This window comes from Diadema antillarum, unplaced genomic scaffold (genome assembly GCF_040938485.1).
Source record: "Diadema antillarum isolate AM-2024a unplaced genomic scaffold, OU_Dant_1.0 seq00001533_RagTag, whole genome shotgun sequence".
NCBI classification, from domain to species: Eukaryota; Metazoa; Echinodermata; class Echinoidea; order Diadematoida; family Diadematidae; genus Diadema; species Diadema antillarum.
In genome coordinates this window covers 205,828-224,263 of record NW_027272265.1, presented here as the reverse complement: position 1 = coordinate 224,263, position 18,436 = coordinate 205,828, and the positions used below count along the sequence as shown (strand labels likewise).

The 18,436-nt window shown below is 39.4% G+C and overlaps 1 protein-coding gene across 2 annotated transcripts; it reads right to left on the bottom strand.

Moving 5' to 3' along the window:
- Positions 1-12: 12 nt before the first annotated feature.
- On the bottom strand, positions 13-9,029 carry LOC139710447 (uncharacterized). Of its 2 annotated transcripts, none has more exons than XM_071622361.1 (3): positions 7,944-9,029; positions 3,881-4,131; positions 13-2,575 (listed from the first exon to the last, which is right to left on the bottom strand). In XM_071622361.1, the coding sequence occupies exons 2-3, from the start codon at positions 4,122-4,124 to the stop codon at positions 474-476; spliced, it is 2,346 nt and encodes a 781-aa protein (XP_071478462.1). In that variant the 5' UTR covers positions 4,125-4,131; positions 7,944-9,029; the 3' UTR covers positions 13-473. The 2 variants fall into 2 exon arrangements, with proteins under 2 accessions (XP_071478462.1, XP_071478464.1); XM_071622363.1 differs by having other exon boundaries at positions 3,881-4,099.
- Between the last annotated feature and the right edge of the window lie 9,407 nt (positions 9,030-18,436).

Here is an 18,436-nt window from a genome sequence, read left to right as displayed (position 1 = left end):
CTTTTTTGTATTCACTCTTTTTAGAGTGAAAATTTTCACTCAATTTTTTTAGAGAGTAAAAAACAAACCTAATGTCCAATCAATAGTTTATATTGTTCCATGGCACATGCAGTTGCCCATGGGCAATGAATGCAATGTACTGCTTGACTGCTTTCATACAGACGGATATCACACCAATCTGTCTGTTCTTTGTCGACAGGCAAAAAGAATCTCATTTGGAGACCTTGACAGTCCTCAGAGAATTGCAGAAGGAACAGGTCCATGTGTTTAAGAAGCTTTTCATATTGCTAATATATTAATCATCAACCCACGAAGCTAGATACCATGTCTTGGTGGTGTGAATAGTGTACTAATGATAGAATTTGAATGTTAAAAACTAAGATGAAAAGACCTTTACACAGTCTGGAAACAAGACATCATATCTTGTCAGCACAGGCACATGGAGTTGTAGTTGAGGTAGGTGATTATAGTTCTCACATGAATAAACTCATCTTTCGGGGCATCAGGTACCTTGCCAAGTCAGGAATGTCTGGCTGCACAGTGAAGTCGAACTTGCGACATATGCGTAATGGAACAGGCACTGCTGTTGCTTCTCGCTGGATGACAATGATTTCCTTCCCTTCAATTTCCTGTGACATCTCACTCAAGAGTGTACTAATTCTGTTCATATTGTGGGTAAGTACAATGAGAATATAGGCGCTCTGAGTCAATGCAGGTGTCCATGCCCCATTAAGTTTTAGCGCTCCCATCTTGAAGTCCCTTTTTTCAAAGCATCCCTTCAGGCCGTAGAAGGGGCACTCAAGACCAGATAGGAGAAAGAACTCTACCCAACCTTCCACTGTGAAGTTACCTGTATCATAGATGACACAGAAATCATATTTCACACCCTCAGCTAGGGGGTGATCAGGAGGTTGATGGTGATCCTTAGGGGATACAACCTCTGGACTCTTTGGTCCTGACATTGGACAATTGTTGATGTTCCGTTCATTCCCTTGAATGAGGTTCTCCAGTCTTGATTTAAAATCTGTAAAGACGTTCAGCTGCTGTAGTTTTTCTTTGAATTCTGGCTTTTTTAGCATTTTGCTGAACTCCTTCAGAGCAGGTTGAATCATTTTTTTGTAGAGATACATCTCATCACTGGGCAGAGGAGTCTTGCAGACCAAGTATTCCATGACATCAAGAACTGCAGAAGCATTCTTCCAGAGAAGCCTTTCAAATTCAAAGCGTGTGGGCTGGCAGTGGCGGTAGATATGTGTGAAGCAGAATACAAGCTCCTTTAATAGCAGATACCGGTACTCAGGGTCCTTCTCATTTGTGAAGTTCTGAAGCATGGCACGTAGGAGCTGTGAGGCTATATAGGCTTTGAAACTCCCACTTGTGTCATGGGCTGTTTCAAAAGCAACTTTGTAAGAATCTGTGGCTGCAGTGAGATCCTGTTTGTCCATCAGACATTCTGCCCATTTTAGATGAGTGTTTGATATGGACTGGCCATCTTGGCAGACTGAAGCTTCATAGAATCTCTGCAGGGCAGTGTTTCTGAGCTCTTCTGCATCTTTGTGTGAAGTGTGGGGGTGCCGAGCTAGTAGATGATGTGCTTCTCCGTCCACAGCCAGAGTCATTGGACTGAAGTTGTACTCAGCAGCCCTGCTTGAGTCTTGCATGGCCTGCCATAGTAGGTAGTAGGACTCACCAGTAGGTGGTCTTTGGGCTTTTGCTTTCTTAATGTTTATCTTTGCTCTGTGACACAGGGCATTCCAGCATGACTTCTTCATGTGGTTGTCCTCTCCATGCTTGTCGGCAGCTTCTATGGATTTAGTCAAGAATATGACTGCTTCATCATATTGTTCTTTCTTGAACCAGTGAACACCCAGGCGGCCTAAAATCCACACATTGTCACAGTCAAGTTTAAGTGCATTTACGTAGCACAAAGATGGATCATTCCATTCCTTGCCGTACTTTTTAGCTACTATTTTGGGAAGAGTAACATCATCAGACTGTAGGCTGCCTTCATTTTTGGCTAATGTGTTTCCCATGACATACCACACCTCTGCCAGGAATACATCATTTCGTTCACACTTTTGCCGAACAGCATGGAGTATTTCAATGGCTGCACCAATGGCCTTCAAGTGGTTGGTATGATCTCCCATCCGAAAGAATGCATGTGAGAGTCTTTCGTGAGCCTGTGCTGTATAAAGAAGCCAGTCTCTCTTTTCCAGATGGTGGCGTTCTTCATCATAGAGCTTTCCAGCAAAGTCCAGCCCAGCCTCATAGCTCTCCACCTGCTTCTTACGCTTATCTACCCCAGACCAGGATTCTGTGTGGATGTCCCAGAATTGGGCGTAGGCCTGCTCCAGCTGACAGCGAGCCATCATCAGCTGCCTGTCATCATCTGAAGCATCTTCCAGGAGTTCCTTGATTTTGCGCTCATACTCAATTGCCTCTCTATTGTTCCGAAGTTTTCTGTATGCCGTTGCCAGATCCTGCAGGGCATTGAGATTCTGCGGGTCACAATCTACTGTTTCCTGCCAGAACTTAATCGCCTTGTCCTTCTTGTAGGAGTGGTAGAACATCAGTCCTAGGTAATGTAAAAATCACACAATCACAAACATGTGTTTGTTACATAGACATTTGAAGAAGGAAAAAAATGTTTGATGTAATCTTAATATGATCCTAACAGCCTCTAAAATTGGTATAGTCATAACAGCCTTTGTGAGGGTAGCACAGAACCACACTGATGCTGTAAACACATTAAGTTGTAACAGAGTTATAAAGAAAGTAATACAGTTTTGATGGCCTCCACAAACTCATTGTCCAGTTCAGTGGATTGTTAGAAATTGTTTTGTTGAAAGACAACATTATGATTCCAAATGATTTATTTCAGTGTGCAGAAACCATAAGAACATGATCAATTTTTCTGACACTACAGCCAACATCTTTCATCAGTTAACCCGTTCCTCCCGCAATTCTCCAAGAGCATTCATTACCCTTGAAAAATGAAATTCTTTTTGCAGGGCAATGGAGATTGGACAGTTTGGTAATCTGCTTGTGTGAAAGTAGTCAAGTGGTACATATATCCCCTTTCCACTTCAACTATATGTGCCATCAAACAAGGCAAAATATTGATCAGGCATGAGGTATTAATAGAGCGTGCACTGATGGGCTCACAAACTCTTTGGTTCTGTGCAAAGTAGGCACCTGCATGGGGTCAGCAGAAATAAATTTGAACTTACAGGTTCCCTTAAGCAACGGGTTAAAGATGTACCACATATTCCTTTGACAGGATATTTTTTGTTTTGTTTGGGGTACGTGTCCTGTCTGTCCATATTCAATTTTGTGAATTGTTAATGTAAGAATTGTCCAAGGAATCCATGTGAAACTTGGCAAATGTAATGTATGCGTGGAAGCTGCACCTATCAATTGTGGATGCACATGCTCAAAGTAAAAGGATCACTGGTCAAGACCAAACTTCATCGGCATGTGTGTTTAAAGCAAAAACAACAGATAAATGTGCTCCTTAGCTTGGGTCTATATACCATTTCAATATAAGATATGGACATGATGTAAATGTTGCAATGTACTTGTAATGCACCTGAAGATGTTAATTAATCTTAAAATGAACAAATGGTGCATATGAATGAACCTTTGGAATTAAAAGCCCTGTTTCAATATCAGATTAACAGACCCTCAAAATAACAAACCTTATTTCATTTTTGGATAATCAAACTATCAGAATAATGTACCTTAAATAATTTTTGGCTTAACAAACCTTTGGAATAATGAACCTACAGTATATCAAGCCTCCAGAATAACAAACTTCTGGAATAATGCACTGTAGCCCTGTATGAGATCTGTTTCATACTCCTCTCTCATCCTGGCTCACCTGCAACATTCCTTGCAGCATTCAGGATTTGCGGACTGTGGATACTTCTGTTTAGGATGTAGACCTGGTCTGATATTGTCCGCTGGATGAATTTTTCTTCCACGAGGGTGATCTGGCCCTTGTTGATATTCAGCTCCCTGAGTTCAAGGAGACCTGGAGTTGGAGGCTGCCTAGCTGGTGTTGTTGGCATGGTGGATGGCTCACATTGACCCCCAGGTCCTGGGTTAGATTCATATTCTGCCATCAGAAAGCTGGATACAACAGTTATACAGCTGTATACTCCCGTTTGGAACGCCGGCATCACAAAGGATCAAGCTACCAAGCTAGAGTCCGTGCAGAAGCGAGCCCTCCGAATCCTACTTGGTTCGCAGTATACGTCCTATGACGAGGCTCTCCTCCTCGTAAACCTACCTACCCTAGCTCACCGCCGTACTACATTGTCCCGCAAATTTGCCTTGAAACTTTCTGCTCCTACCTCAGGTCTTCGCCATCTACTCCCAACTCGAAATCCCGGCATACGGACAACGAGACACACCCAGCCTATCCCCCAACTTAGATTCCGAACAAATAGACTCCGAGATTCCGCAATACCATATTTTGTTACTCTCATCAACCAGCCGTAATTATGTCTTTAACCAATCGTTAACCGACTCTGAAATAATTGTATTAAAGATTTTGCAGTATATTGCTTTATTTTCTGTCACCCCATAGCATGTGTATTTAAATGCACTGATCATTATTATGCATGTGTTACACCGCTGTTCGCATGCTCAGGGCACAAGCAAACTATTATGTCGTACTTGTGGGTGTACGTGTGTGTCTGTGTTGTATACTGCTTGGGTATAATTATGCGTATATACCTGTATGTTCGGAAAAGTATAATATGCGTATGTATATGCCTTGTGTACAGCACATTATGTCCTGTATGTGTGGGTGTGAATGTGTTTGAGCATGTATAATGGGTATGTGTGCCTGTGTGCATGAACTACTATTTGCCTGTTTGTACGTATGTATGTACCACATCGAACACATTTATACTTGCATAATTATAAATGAGTGGGTGCGAGTACAAGTTCATATAAATTGAAATACTCACGATAGGTGTGGCTCTGTTTGGTTGTATTATTATTACCGCAACGCGAACTGAATGGATTTAATCACGGAATTTACTATGTCCATTCATGTGTTTGTAATTCTTTTTTTCTCCTTAGGAGTGATTGCAAGTGATTTCAAGCTTCTGATGCAATGTAACATGTGCAATTTGAAGTTAACATATTGAAGATGAATCTGATATATTTTTTGAAGATACTGTGAAGTTTTTACAGCTTTGTTTATAGACTCAACACACTGTTGTTGTTTTTTTTTGCCGCTCTCATGTACTTCTGTATTATATATTCACATCCGAAATCATTTACCTTTTATTTGTGTGCGTTTGTGTGTGTATGTGTGAATGTGTGTGTCTGTGTGTGTTTGCGTTTGTGTACGTGTGTATATGTGTGTTGGCGTGGGTGCGTGTGCGTGTGTGTGTTGTGAGGGTATGTGTGTGCATCTTAGTGTTTCACTTGTCACATGATTGGTTTATGCCATAATTCAAAGCACGCGGAATAACTGGAGCGCTAATATTTATCACTTGGTTCAGGTTATATTTTAGTACACCATGTAATAGCAACAAATGTAACCGATACTCATAAGTGAGGCAATAATTTTTATACTTTTGATATGGTCAATGATAAATAAGTGATTGATATTTTTATTCATGTTGATTGTTGCCGTTTAAGGAGGTATTCTTACAGCGTGAAGCAAACTTATTATTTTCTCACAGTTTTATCTGTGAATATAATATGTACGAGTGTATATGTGTGTGGGCGTGAATGCGTGTGTGTGTGTGTGTGTGTGTGTGTGTGTGTTGTGAGGGTATGTGTGTGCATCCTAGTGTTTCACTTGTCACTTGATTGGTTTATGCCACAATTCAAAGCACACGGTATACAGAATAACAGGAGTGTTGATATTATCATTTGGTTCAGGTTATATTTTAGTACACCATGTAATAGCAACCCATGTACCCGATACTCATAAGTGATGCAATAATTTTTATATTTTTGATATGGTCAATGATAAATAAGTGATTGATATTTTTATTCATGTTGATTGTTGCCGTTTAAGTATGTATTCTTACAGCGTGAAGTAAACTTATTATTTCCTCACAGATTTATCTATGAATATAATATGTACAAGTGTATATCATCATTATATATTGTTTCCATGCAATAATGACTTTTTATATTTCATTGTGTATACAGTTGTACTACTCCGCAATTCAGCCATTTGGCTGCCATGGCAGTATTATGAATAAACCTGATTGAATTGAATTGAATTGAAAAAAGAGTATCAGTGCCATTTGTATCAAGATTACATTTTTTTCACATTACACATGATTTTGCAGTCAAGAAATCAAAGGGTCATCATAAATAAATGTGTGATTATGTATGTTTGTGCGATGTTACTGAACGGCCAATGGAATTGTTATGTGATGCTGTATACTTACAGAGGCTTACAAGCCCAGAGATAGGGTCAACCTGAGGGCACACATGCCTTTTACTAGAACCTGCTGAGATATTTAGGTTATAAGTATGTAGATGACAGTGTTGTATCAGCATCACAACACCGTGCACTCTGTTCCCTGGCCAATTCAAAGTACGGTTCCAGAATTATCATCTCTATATTCTTATATACTTCATTTGTGTAGCAATAATGGAATTTTGATGTACCGGTAATGAAAGAAAACTGCCAGTCCCAAGGACTTTTTATATAATGGGACTCCCCTGTGTCTTAGAAACCTACATAACTGCATGCACCTTTAGAAACCACTACCGGTAGTACCGGGTATCTGTTTTTTTTTTTAAATACCTCCACCAAGGGAGGAGGTTATGTTTTCTTTACCGTTTGTTTGTCCGTGTGCAAAATAACTCAAAAAGTAGTGAACAGATTTGGATGAAACTTACAGGAAAGGTTAAGAATGACTCAAGTAACAAATAATTAAATTTTGGTAGTGATCTGAGAATTTTGGGGAATTTATGAACGATTTTTGATATTTTGACAGGTAGGGTCAATGAACTTGGGAGTTCAAGCTGTGCATTTTTGAGATTTTCATGCGCACACTAAAGTGCATGCTCTAGTTTCCACTGAGGCGAGGCGCGCCGTACGTAACAAATTTTTCTATATTGGGAAACTGGGCGATTTTTCAGCATGCATACAGAAGAGTGGAAAACACTGATCTCTGTGGAAAAGCAAGATCATCGGTGGAAAGTAGCTGCTTGGCGGAGGTCTGAGCTCTAAGAGTGCTTTTCTAGTTATAATCTGAGACAATGCTTCTTTGGCAATAGCTCGTGACTAGTGATAGTGAGCAGTGCTTTTAAAGGTGCCTGTAGATGTACTTGCTGGCATGTGGTGATGTTTTCCTCATTAACTTATAGCCATTTTTAATAAGTCATTGCAAAAAGAGACTTGTAGTAGGTTAACATGATAAATGCTCAGCATATATAAACATAATACGGCTCAAGTCCCTCTATCCTTTATGGCATGGTTAAATACCCTATGTGCCATGCATTCTTATCAGACAGCATACCGGTACTTGATTTTTAGGCCCTATAAATGGTAATCATTACTACAGAACTAGTAATGAAACACAAAATAATATGTCTGCTTTATAGATGTACAAAATACCCTATAAAGTGTACACCAAATGACACAACTTTGTACCGTATTTAAAAAGAAAACAGCTTCATACCGTGACATCGGGACATCCTGTGCCTCTCACACCCCCTCCCCTTCACAGTGCTTGCCTAGCGTAGCTGTACTCACTCACTTCAGTCCCTCGCAGTCTACCACTTTCTCATTGACAAATGTGGCAAGTATGGTATTGGATTGACCTATGTTGAATCTTGCTAAATACATATCACAAGATATCAATAGCAGCTAAAAGGGCAGTCAGGTTTCTTTCACAATTTCTTGCTATATTGGTCAAGACAAGTTATGATGGATGCACGATATGAATAGCACTTACCTGCTTTATTCCTGATACACCAAGCATAGAATGAGCCGTCGAAAGCCAACTCAAAAAGATCAAATTGAACAATCTGCTTGAAGTGAACAAGTCTGTTTCACCTGTCTTTTCTCTGATGCGATGTAAATGTGTGTGCATGTGCCAAGTGAGTACTTGTAGTTTTATGGGAAGAGGTTTGATTTCTGACATTTTACAGATGACTGGTTCTTTTGAATGCTGTCAGTCCTTGTTTATTTCTTTTTTTATAATATACTGACTGTAGAATTAGTGCACATCCAGGTCAAGATTGCAAGCCAAAAAGACCATCCTCATTGCCTATAGACAAGATGGGAAAACCCAAAGTTAGTCTTGGTACAAGATGTAAAGAATTGGTTCAGGATAACAACCTAAAAAATTCAAGTATGTAGATGACAAATAATGACAGAAATACCCATTTTGCTCTCAAGAAACATAGAGAATACTTCTGAATGTTAAAGTATACACATCTCTGCTTCTGCAGGTGGGGAAGCCCAAAGTTAGTCTTAGTACAAGGTGTAAAGGTATGATATATTGCTCAGGGTGCTAATCACAAACTGTTGATTGCCAGATAATGACAGAAATAACTGTGCTGTCTAGACACATTCAGAACATTTTTTAATGTGAGAATGAACATCTGTACTTCTACACATGGGGAAATCCAAAGTTTGTCTTGGTACAAGATATGTGTAAGGAACGTGGCTCAGGATGTTTATCTCAAATTGCATCCAAGTAGATGGACAAATAATGACAGATGAAATACCTTTGTTCTGTAGATATGTACAGAATGCCAAAGTGGGATACATGTATATGTTTCTACAGGTGGGGAAAACCCAAAGCTAGTCTTGGTACAAGATGTAGAGGTATATGATGTATAGTTCAGCCATAGACCTACTACACACATGGACTATGAACGGAGGTCTTTCTTTTATCTGACCAGTGTCCTGCCACCTTATATGTGCATTGTGATGAGTACATTCAGGTGCTTGGACAGTGACAATTATGTAATAGTGCATTGTCACTGACAAAAGAACCGTTTCTCTCTGTTCGATTTTATTTCACTGAGGTTTCTTTTCAGACTTAACTGCCTTTGAAAAAATGATGGGGATCGAGCAGCATGGACCTAATACACATGGACATTCATCGTATCGTTAATTAATTCATGCACCTGTACATCTCAAAAGCGCCACAAAGACATTTTTAGCATGCTTCATTGCTTTGATCCCATGATCGTCACCGCCAACAAGCTGGGAGAAGAACAAGATGGAGATTCGAGAAATCTAAAACTGTATGAGCAGAAGAAAATAACTCACAAAAATCAAGTAAAGTGAATGTGCAGTTGGGGTGTATGTTAGGAAATCTTACCTCAAACAATTTTGCTTGGGAGATGCAGGCAGTTTTTAAAAGAAAGCTAACATTTTGGCAGAATGATTGTCAGTTGTGATCTCAATATTTCACTTTTCCGCAGCTTATTCCAGAGCAAAAAGGGACGGTAATGGTAGAGTACAGATATATCTTGCCATTAGGCAAGGTCTTATGCGTGTGCGAAAATGTGCGAATCAGCAATTACCCATCTTTTACACAAAATTTGTAATGATCTCAGGTTTGCTGCTCCTCATCACCTGTATTTATTTAAAGACATTTCCGTCTGAAAAAGGCACATCAGCGAAACAAGACTGAAATGAGGGAAACGATTATTTTGTTTAATAGTGACAATACATGATTACACAATCGTTATTGTCAAGACACCTGAATGTACTCATTAAGATGCACATAATCATGTGTCGGTGACGATCATTACATCAAAGAAAGACTGCCGTGAATAGTCCATGTGTATTAGGTCCATGGGAGCAGCAAACCTCAAATCTTGACAATTTTTTTTTGTCACAAAATTGATAATTACAGTACTGATGAGGATGCTTGCAGACAGGGATGTATAATGCTGCTTTAAACGGGGTACGATAGCTTTGACCTGCTGAGATATTGAAATTGTAAGCAATCCCATGCAGATTACGGTGTAACATTGTCATTAACACAGCTTTTGCTTTCAAGTATCTTAGAGGCTTGACTACTCACACCATTATTGACTATCCATTGTTGTTTTTACCCATAATGCCTCCACCAGAAAGTGTCATCAGAGCCATTTTGTTTGTGTTCAGGTTGTCATCTGTCCGTCCATAATCAATTTCATGGATGGCGCTACTGAAGAATGGTTAGGAGTGTCCAAATGAAACTTTGCATATCTATGTATGTATGAGTGAATGAATGAATGAATGAATTTATCATCCAAAGTGAGAACATTGTTCTTGTTTCCAAATATTCATTTACAAAAAAAAGCAAGGAATTAAAATAGGAACCAGAGTGGACGTAGCCTTTTGACAAGGCCTCGTGGCTGAAGATCGAGACTAACTCGCCACACCGAGCACTGTGAGAACTGGATGAATGCAAGACCAAGTGGCACAACCACGAGGCCTTCTGAAACCTGGGGGTTTTTTTGTCCCTATCGCCTCCCGACGAAGGCGAATATATCATGCTCTTTACTTTGTGTTGCCCAATCACATGATTTTAGTTATAGCATATGTCCTGGTGAGTATAGTATAGCACCGATTGCAAAGCCTATCATATTGTCACCTTGTTGGTTTTCTATAAGAGGCATGGCAATGTAAAACACGATGTATTCGCAGCATGAAAATTTTGCGAATAGGAGCCGACGGCCTTTCTTGCAGCATGAAATTTTGGAAAATTGCCACTGGCATCTAATGCATATTGTGTAGGCAAAAACTTTCGCGTGCATTATAATTTCACGAATTTTGGTGCTCGCGAAATTCGCGAAATTCGCAAAATTAAAATGCACACGAACATTCCTTGTTTTCAAATACAGTATTCATTTTGCTTGGGCAAAACTTGTTCTTTGGGTTAAAGGATAAGAGTCAGAGGGAAACTATTGACTGAGCTTAGAAACCAGCTTCCCTTTTAACTTTGTTGCTTTTAAATATAAACATGAAATTCATCAAACAACATCAATAAGTCACACTGCCATAATTTCATTGATCTAGTTATATTTGATATCAAGCACAACCTTTTGTCTTTCTGAAATGCAGGTAAACCGTGAAAATTTGGATAGTGTTGGAATCACTTTTGTTGAATGGTGACAGATGTATGTGAAAAGATGCCAATAGCTGTGGCACTCAGGTTCTAGCTCTCACAGTTTTGCACTCTCAGTATACATTGTAGCAATGGAAACCTACGATATAAAAACTTGTATGCATTACTGTAAATGCAGAAATTTTCATGGTACACCATGTTTTGCTTCTTTTGTGCTACTTTTTGGCTAGCATGAAGTCTACAACCCACAAAAATGTCTTCACATTTTCTCTGCACATTTGAACTGATTGAATCATGGGCTTCATGAGTGCATGCAGTCATGCCTCCCTGGTACAAGTTTGTGTGCGTGCAGTAGTTTCTACACAGGCCATACAGTTTTCATACAGGGAAGTGTTTCCGCCTTTTCTGTAAATTGGATGAAAATGTTGGGGTATACAGCACTTGAGAAGCACAAATTCAAGACCCACAAATATGTTTCTGAGCCGCTCAGTGAAAAAAAAATAATAATAATCTCACATATATGTTGATGTTTACAATATGTGAACAGTCCTTACCTGTACTGTACTGCCTTCCTGATACACCAAACGTAGATTACACAGTGAAAAGCCAACTCGAAAAGATCAAACTGAACAGTCTGCTTGAAGTCAAGTCTTTTTCGCAGTCATTTCTTCAGTGCGATGATAATGCATGTGCAGTCATGTCAAGACAAAATGAGTGAATGCAGACAGTTTGTTGGAACAGGGTTTATTTCTAATACCTCACAGATTACTGGGTATTTTTATGTGATTACCGTAGTTCTGTCTTATCTTGCCAAAAAGATAATGATACAAACAGTGATAATACAAGTATGTGCACAGTTCAAGCCTTTAAAATCCTAAAGTGCCACTCCTCTTTGCTTCTACAGGATGGGGAAACCCAAAAGGCGTGTCTTCATCAGCCCGAAGTTCAAACTAGCGGGACATTTTGCGGTCTTAGAAAATAGCCCGATACAGCGAATGTGCGTCTTCATCAGCTCGAACAGCCTGCTTCGGGAAATTAGTCCGAAAATTGACGCATGCGCACTTTGCAATATTACTCTGCCTGGCTCGCGGTTCGAAAGTGGATTTCCCCGCTCAAAATCTCCTATATCACCGTATGTACGATTCTACAACCAGGGAGGTGAGCAGTACAGCAAATTCTCTCCAAAGGGATATTAATAACGCTACTCTTTCTTCTGTCCAGTGAGGCATCTTATATGAAATTAACGAATTGCAATGTTTAAACAAATCCAAAATGCACACAATCTGCAAGAATCTTCAGCTAAGGTAGAGTGGACCAGAAGAAGAAGTTTACAAAAAAACAGCTAGCATGCACGGCACTGAGTTTTAATAGGGAGGTGAGAGAAATCACCTCCCTGGTTTTAAAGATGACAACAACAGTAGGCCTATAGTACACACATGTGATCCTTGAATACACCGAGCGTGTAATATACTAATGATGCACAGGATAGAGTGTGTTAGTGAAGGTGCGGCGCGCTCGAGAGTATTGACAATGGTGCGACATGCACGAGGCGCAGCCGAGTGCATGTTTGCAACCGTTGTCAATACTCGAGAGTGAGCCGCACCTTCACTAACGCCACGAAATAATCCTGTGCATCATTAGTTTTATAAAATGGGTCGAAAACTAAAAGCATTATTCACGTACCTTTGTGGGTCAATACCAGTCAGCTACATGTAGCACTCGCTCAAAAGTCAAGATGTCCGAAGATGTTCGTCCCAAACATTTACGCACGTGCACTCGGAAATCCCGCACTACTGTACGTACGTATAAGAGTATATTACGTACGCCACGTACTGTTATGCACAAGAAAGGCCGCCGGCTGTTGTGGCAGCCCGCGGCCCGAACTAGAACTTGTTTACAGGATTGACAGCGCGTATAGTAGCGCGTGACGCACTTGTAACAACTGATTGAGTGCGCACTGCTAGTGTAAAACATTGTGACGTACGTCAGGCCAGGGAGGTGGAAGAGAGACTCTTCTTAGTGCTTACCTGAAGAAAATAATGCACGCACACGTGACTCATTTCAGCGCTTCCAATTGGCTACATTCTTGAACCCATTTTATAATGTACTATACACAATCACTAGCTGCTTGTACATGCGCTTTCCATTGCCAGCTGGCTAACCAGAAGCGTAGAGGGATCGAGAAAATTTCGGGCTGATGGAGACGCACCCCAAGATAGCGCGCTATTTCACGAATTAGCGCTCTAGTTGACGAACTAGACCAAGATTTTGGGGGAAATTTTCCCGATCAGATAGCGCGCTATCTGCGTCTTCACTACACAGATAGCGCGCTATTTTGACATCGGACTAGTTTGGTAACCGCAAGATAGCGCGCTATTTTGAAACTTCGGGCTGATGAAGACACGCCTAGTGATACCAGTACTGTTTTCACACATACTGAGAATGTGTAATGTGATTACTTCTGTCTTATCTTGCCAAAAAGATAATAATATAAATAGTGATAATACAAGTATGTTACAGTTCAAGCTTAAAGGTAGGGAATCCCATTTGCACGCCTTAAATGAAGAGTTGTATAAATACAGCGGTATGTTGAAGAGAGTATCATATTAGAAACTCCCATAAAGTATTGAAAGTGGAAGGTAACATTTAGTACATTTTTTTGACCGTTAGATTTTGAATTGAATTGTTTTCGGGGCTCACCGTAAATTCCAGTACATTACTAGGCTACCTTTGCAGACCCATGTACTGCATGTGTGTCCATCATGTATATTTTGTGAAGAAAGTTCATCAACACCTACTAACATTTCTATATACATTCTTGCCATGCACTCTATATGTTATTACATCAGCTCTTGTACTTTTAGATTTGTGTTTATAGATCACAAATACAGAAGAATGCAACAAAAAGGCTTAAGTGTGGCTGACACACAGAACTACTGAGAAGTTGAGTTTTGTGCATTATTCAAATTTTAGATAACTGTTGACTTCCAAATTTCTAAGCAGTGGCCTAAGCAAGTCCCCTGAGGTTCATATTAATGTTTTGCTGCATTTTGGGAGGTCTGTAAAAGGTATCCCCTACCTTTAAGTCCTAAAGTGCCACCCCTCTTTTCTTCTACAGGATGGGGAAACCCAAAGATAGTCCAAAGATAGTCTTGGTCTGTTTTCACACATACCGAAAATATGTAATGTGATTACTTCTGTCTTATCTTGCCAAAAAGATAAATAGTGATAATACAAGTATATGTGCACAGCTCAAGCTTACAATCCTAAAGAGCCATCCCTCTTTGCTCCTACAAGATGGGGAAACCCAAAGATAGTCTTGGGCTGTTTTCACACATATGTGAATATTTAATTTGAATTACGATGGTAATTGTGCATCACTGTAGAATCACGATTCAAATGGCTGTGTTTATGCAAACTGGGGGTGGTATTCTGAAATCCTTTGTAGGAAGAAATATCTTCCTAAGTCAGGATTTTTTCCTCAGTGGTATTCTGAAAATCTTTCTAAGTTTCTTCCTAGGTTTCTTCCTATTTTTTTTTTCTAAATTTAGGAAGAAACTTAGGAAGATATGCAAATGAGGATGAGATATGCAAATTTCTGACTTAGGAAGAAGTTGGTATTCTAGAATGCACTTAGAAAAGAATTTTAGGAAGATATTTAGGAAAGTCCCACCCCTGTCCTATGTACGTTGTTAAGATATACGGTAGCAAGCTGCAAACATAGTGATAGTAGTCCATGGGCCAGGCCAGATATTGGTACCATCTGAGGTGGCAAAACCTTTTTGGTGTCATTTTGTTTGTCGGGCATAGATATGCTTATCAAGCTATGATAGCATTTCCAAATGAGTAGCTTAGTCATAGTAAATGAATTTTTAACCAATTTGGTCTCGTTGTTATATCCCTATACTTCTGAATCGAAACTAACCGCTATACGAAGAAGAGCACTGTCTTCTGTATGTTCCATAGGAGCTGTAAAATGCAGCTCTTATGGTATGTTCACAGGTGTTCTATTGTAAACGCGGTGCGCTTAGTCTTTATTCAAGGCAGCGAAGGGAATATCCAAAGGTTATGAGGTCCACAGCGCTTAGTCTTTATTCTAGACGGCGAAGGGAATATCCAAAGCGTATGATGCAGTGTATATGCTTTTATCTAAAGACAACAACAACAACAAAAGCACTTCCTCGTGAATTTTACCGTATCTTTCAATTATTTATCATTTTCTGGCGAAAACGCTACGGTGAAAACGCTGATACCACGACAATGTCGCTTTATTTCCCTCCAACAATATAAGATAATGCAAAAACAATGTACCGGTACACTACGATACATTATAATGAATGATTGTAAATGAACAGAGTGATTTTTGTTTAAAACTGATGTATTTGTTGATAGGGTAGTATAAAAACAGTATAGATAATCCCTTTTATGAGGAACTTTAGATATGATAACGGTACATTGGTTTAGATAAAGACTAAGCGCACCTCGTGACAGCTGTGGACATCATAACCCTTTGGATATTCCCTTCGCTGCCTTGAATAAAGACTAAGCGCACCGCGTTTACAACAGAACACCTGTGGACATACAGAAGGCAGTGCTCTTCTTTGTATAGCGGTTTAGTTTCGATTCAGAAGTATAGGGATATAAAAACGAGACCAAATTGGTTAAAAATTCATTTATTATGACTAAGCTACTCATTTGGAAATGCTATCATAGCTTGATAAGCATATCTCTGCCCGACAAACAAACTGACACCAAAAAGGTTGTGCCACCTCAGATGGTACCAACAACCCATTTTTCGGGTCTTGGCCCATGGACTATAGGCACATATGTCATTCACTGCGTACAACATGTACTTTGATGCATGCAATGGACATGAGAAAGGGGACATGCCGCGCACACATGTATTTAACCCTACATCATAAGAAATATGCGATTGTCATTGGTTGCCATGGTTCCTTATGATACGGCGTTTCGTATTGGCTTAAGAATGGACGTGGGTGGGGATAAGGATGGCCTAATGTGCATTAAGAAGTTCCTAGGAAGATTTTCAGAATACCACCATGGAATCGTGGAGGGTGAGTTAAGTCACAATTCCAGTTGTGATTCAAATGACGGTCCAGAGGAGTTTTCCAGTCATGATGCTCAAGAATTATGGAACGAAAAAGTAGTGTGTGTGGATTGTGTGCCTAGCTCCAAATCATGTTTTGGGGGCAAAGCTTGTGAGGACCTTCCAACCACTTCCGCAACACAGTGTTCCTCAAACGCTCGCACCGCAGTCAAAGCACTCGCTGCTTACCGCTCAAGAATGATTGATTTGAACTCTTAAAGAAGCCACACCTCCTTCTCCTGGATGACGATTCTTTGTAATTGTAATCTTCATTGTAATTAAGCATTGCAGTTACGTTTCTCGGCTGGTACAAAAACGGCCATGGTAAAGATGTGCTGATATGCCACAGATCAGAATAACGACCCCAAACTGCTCCCCTTTACTTCTACAGGATGGGGTTACCAAAGAGGTGTGTAGATTTATAATAGTGTATTAGAGACACAATTCTACTCACCAGTTGTGCTCGCAAAGCTCTCTGCGCCCATGGGAATGGTTAGCTATTAATGACCGGGGCAAGAGCTGCAGCTAGTAGCAACATGCCTAATGTAATTTGACAGTACCTTATCTTTTATGTACTTTGGGATGTTTCTTTAATGTAAGTTTATCATTATTCATCAGAAAAGACAGGAGTGTTAATACATTTTTTTTTCTTAATGCATTCTAACCTTATGTATGAGTTGATGTATACCATATAAGGTTCAGACTAAAGAACCTGACTTCATTTGCAGGCTAACAAGCATTGGGAATAACCAAAGCTCATGTCACTTTCAGATTAACAAATTTTTGGAAGAAGGAACAGAATTTTATTTTTGGTCTAACGAGAGTGAGAAAAAAAAAGTCACCGCAAGAAAAAAAAAATATTAAGAGAATTCCATGAAATTTGATATTTCTAATGAAAAGTTCATATTGCCTTGACTTGCTATTGACACATGCAGTGGTAAATATTATTCCACCTGCCTTCTGTAGAGAAAAGCCGAACAAGTAAGAATATTGCAACTGATTGACAAATTGCCCTGCATCGACGTAAATAAGTACTGAATTAATTAGTGTTTTAGTAGTATAGCCATGATAGCCAGGATTCGAACCTAAGACCTCCTGATCTCGACGGAAGAATTTCATGAATTTGGAAAAGTAAGAATATGTTTATCATTCTCCTTTATTTTCTTTGTATGGTTGTCCTACAGTGACGTCACAAACTCTTGCAGTCTTCTCATCCACCGATGGCCTCACAAAAGCTTTTAAGAAAATAATTACTTGTGAATATATTTTCTGATTTTTCTCAAACTTAACTGACATGTTCTACTAATATTGCTACATTCACTCAATTCACATATCATATTGGGTAGGGCCTATACTATTTCCCTTTATCCCTTTAAGTAAAGACTGTACTTTCATTGTTTGATGCTGGTGAGTTATCATGTATTGCTTTAGTATATGAGCTTTGCACAGCTCCTTTTCATCTTTAGTGTCATTGTAAATGTGGACTGCAGAACGTTGTCTTCATTCATTATAGGTCAGTGGTCAATGCAAGTACATAAAACAAGTGCTGTTCCTGCTTTGATCTCTGAGTAGGGAAATCCCCTTTAATACTGAACATGCATAGGCACACACATACCAGGAAGAAAAAAAAAATCAAAGATATCTAGTGTTCTCCTTTGCTTGCAATACTTTTCTCTCTTTTTTTTCGAGTTGTGTAACAAGTTTGAGGCTATAATACTTTGGAAAGACTTCACTGCATATTCCATTAAAGGACAAGTCCACCTTCATATACATAAGGATTGAGAGAATGCAGCAATATTAGTAGAACACATCAGTGAAAGTTTGAGGAAAATTGACCAATCCGTTCAAAAGTTACGAATATTTTAAGTATCTGCGCAGTCACTGCTGGAAGAGAAGACTACTACAGTGTATGATGTCAAATGCGTACAACTGTATAAGGAAAATAAAAAGAGAATTTCACAAAACTTTACTTTTTGAATAAAGTGCACATTTCTTCGACTTGCTACTGACGTATGTTAAGGGTAATATTATTCCCCCTGCCTTCTGAAAGAGAGAAGTCGAGTGTTCTTTTGTTATGCGAGAAAAATGGAAATATGTTGAATTTTCTTTATTCTTTCTTTATATCGTTGTACTCATGTGACATCACAAGCTATAGTAGTCTTTTCATCCAGCCGTGACTCAGCAGAAACTTCAAAAATTCATAACTTTTGAACGGATTGTCCGATTTTGCTCAAACTCTCACTGATGTGTTTTACTAATATTGCTG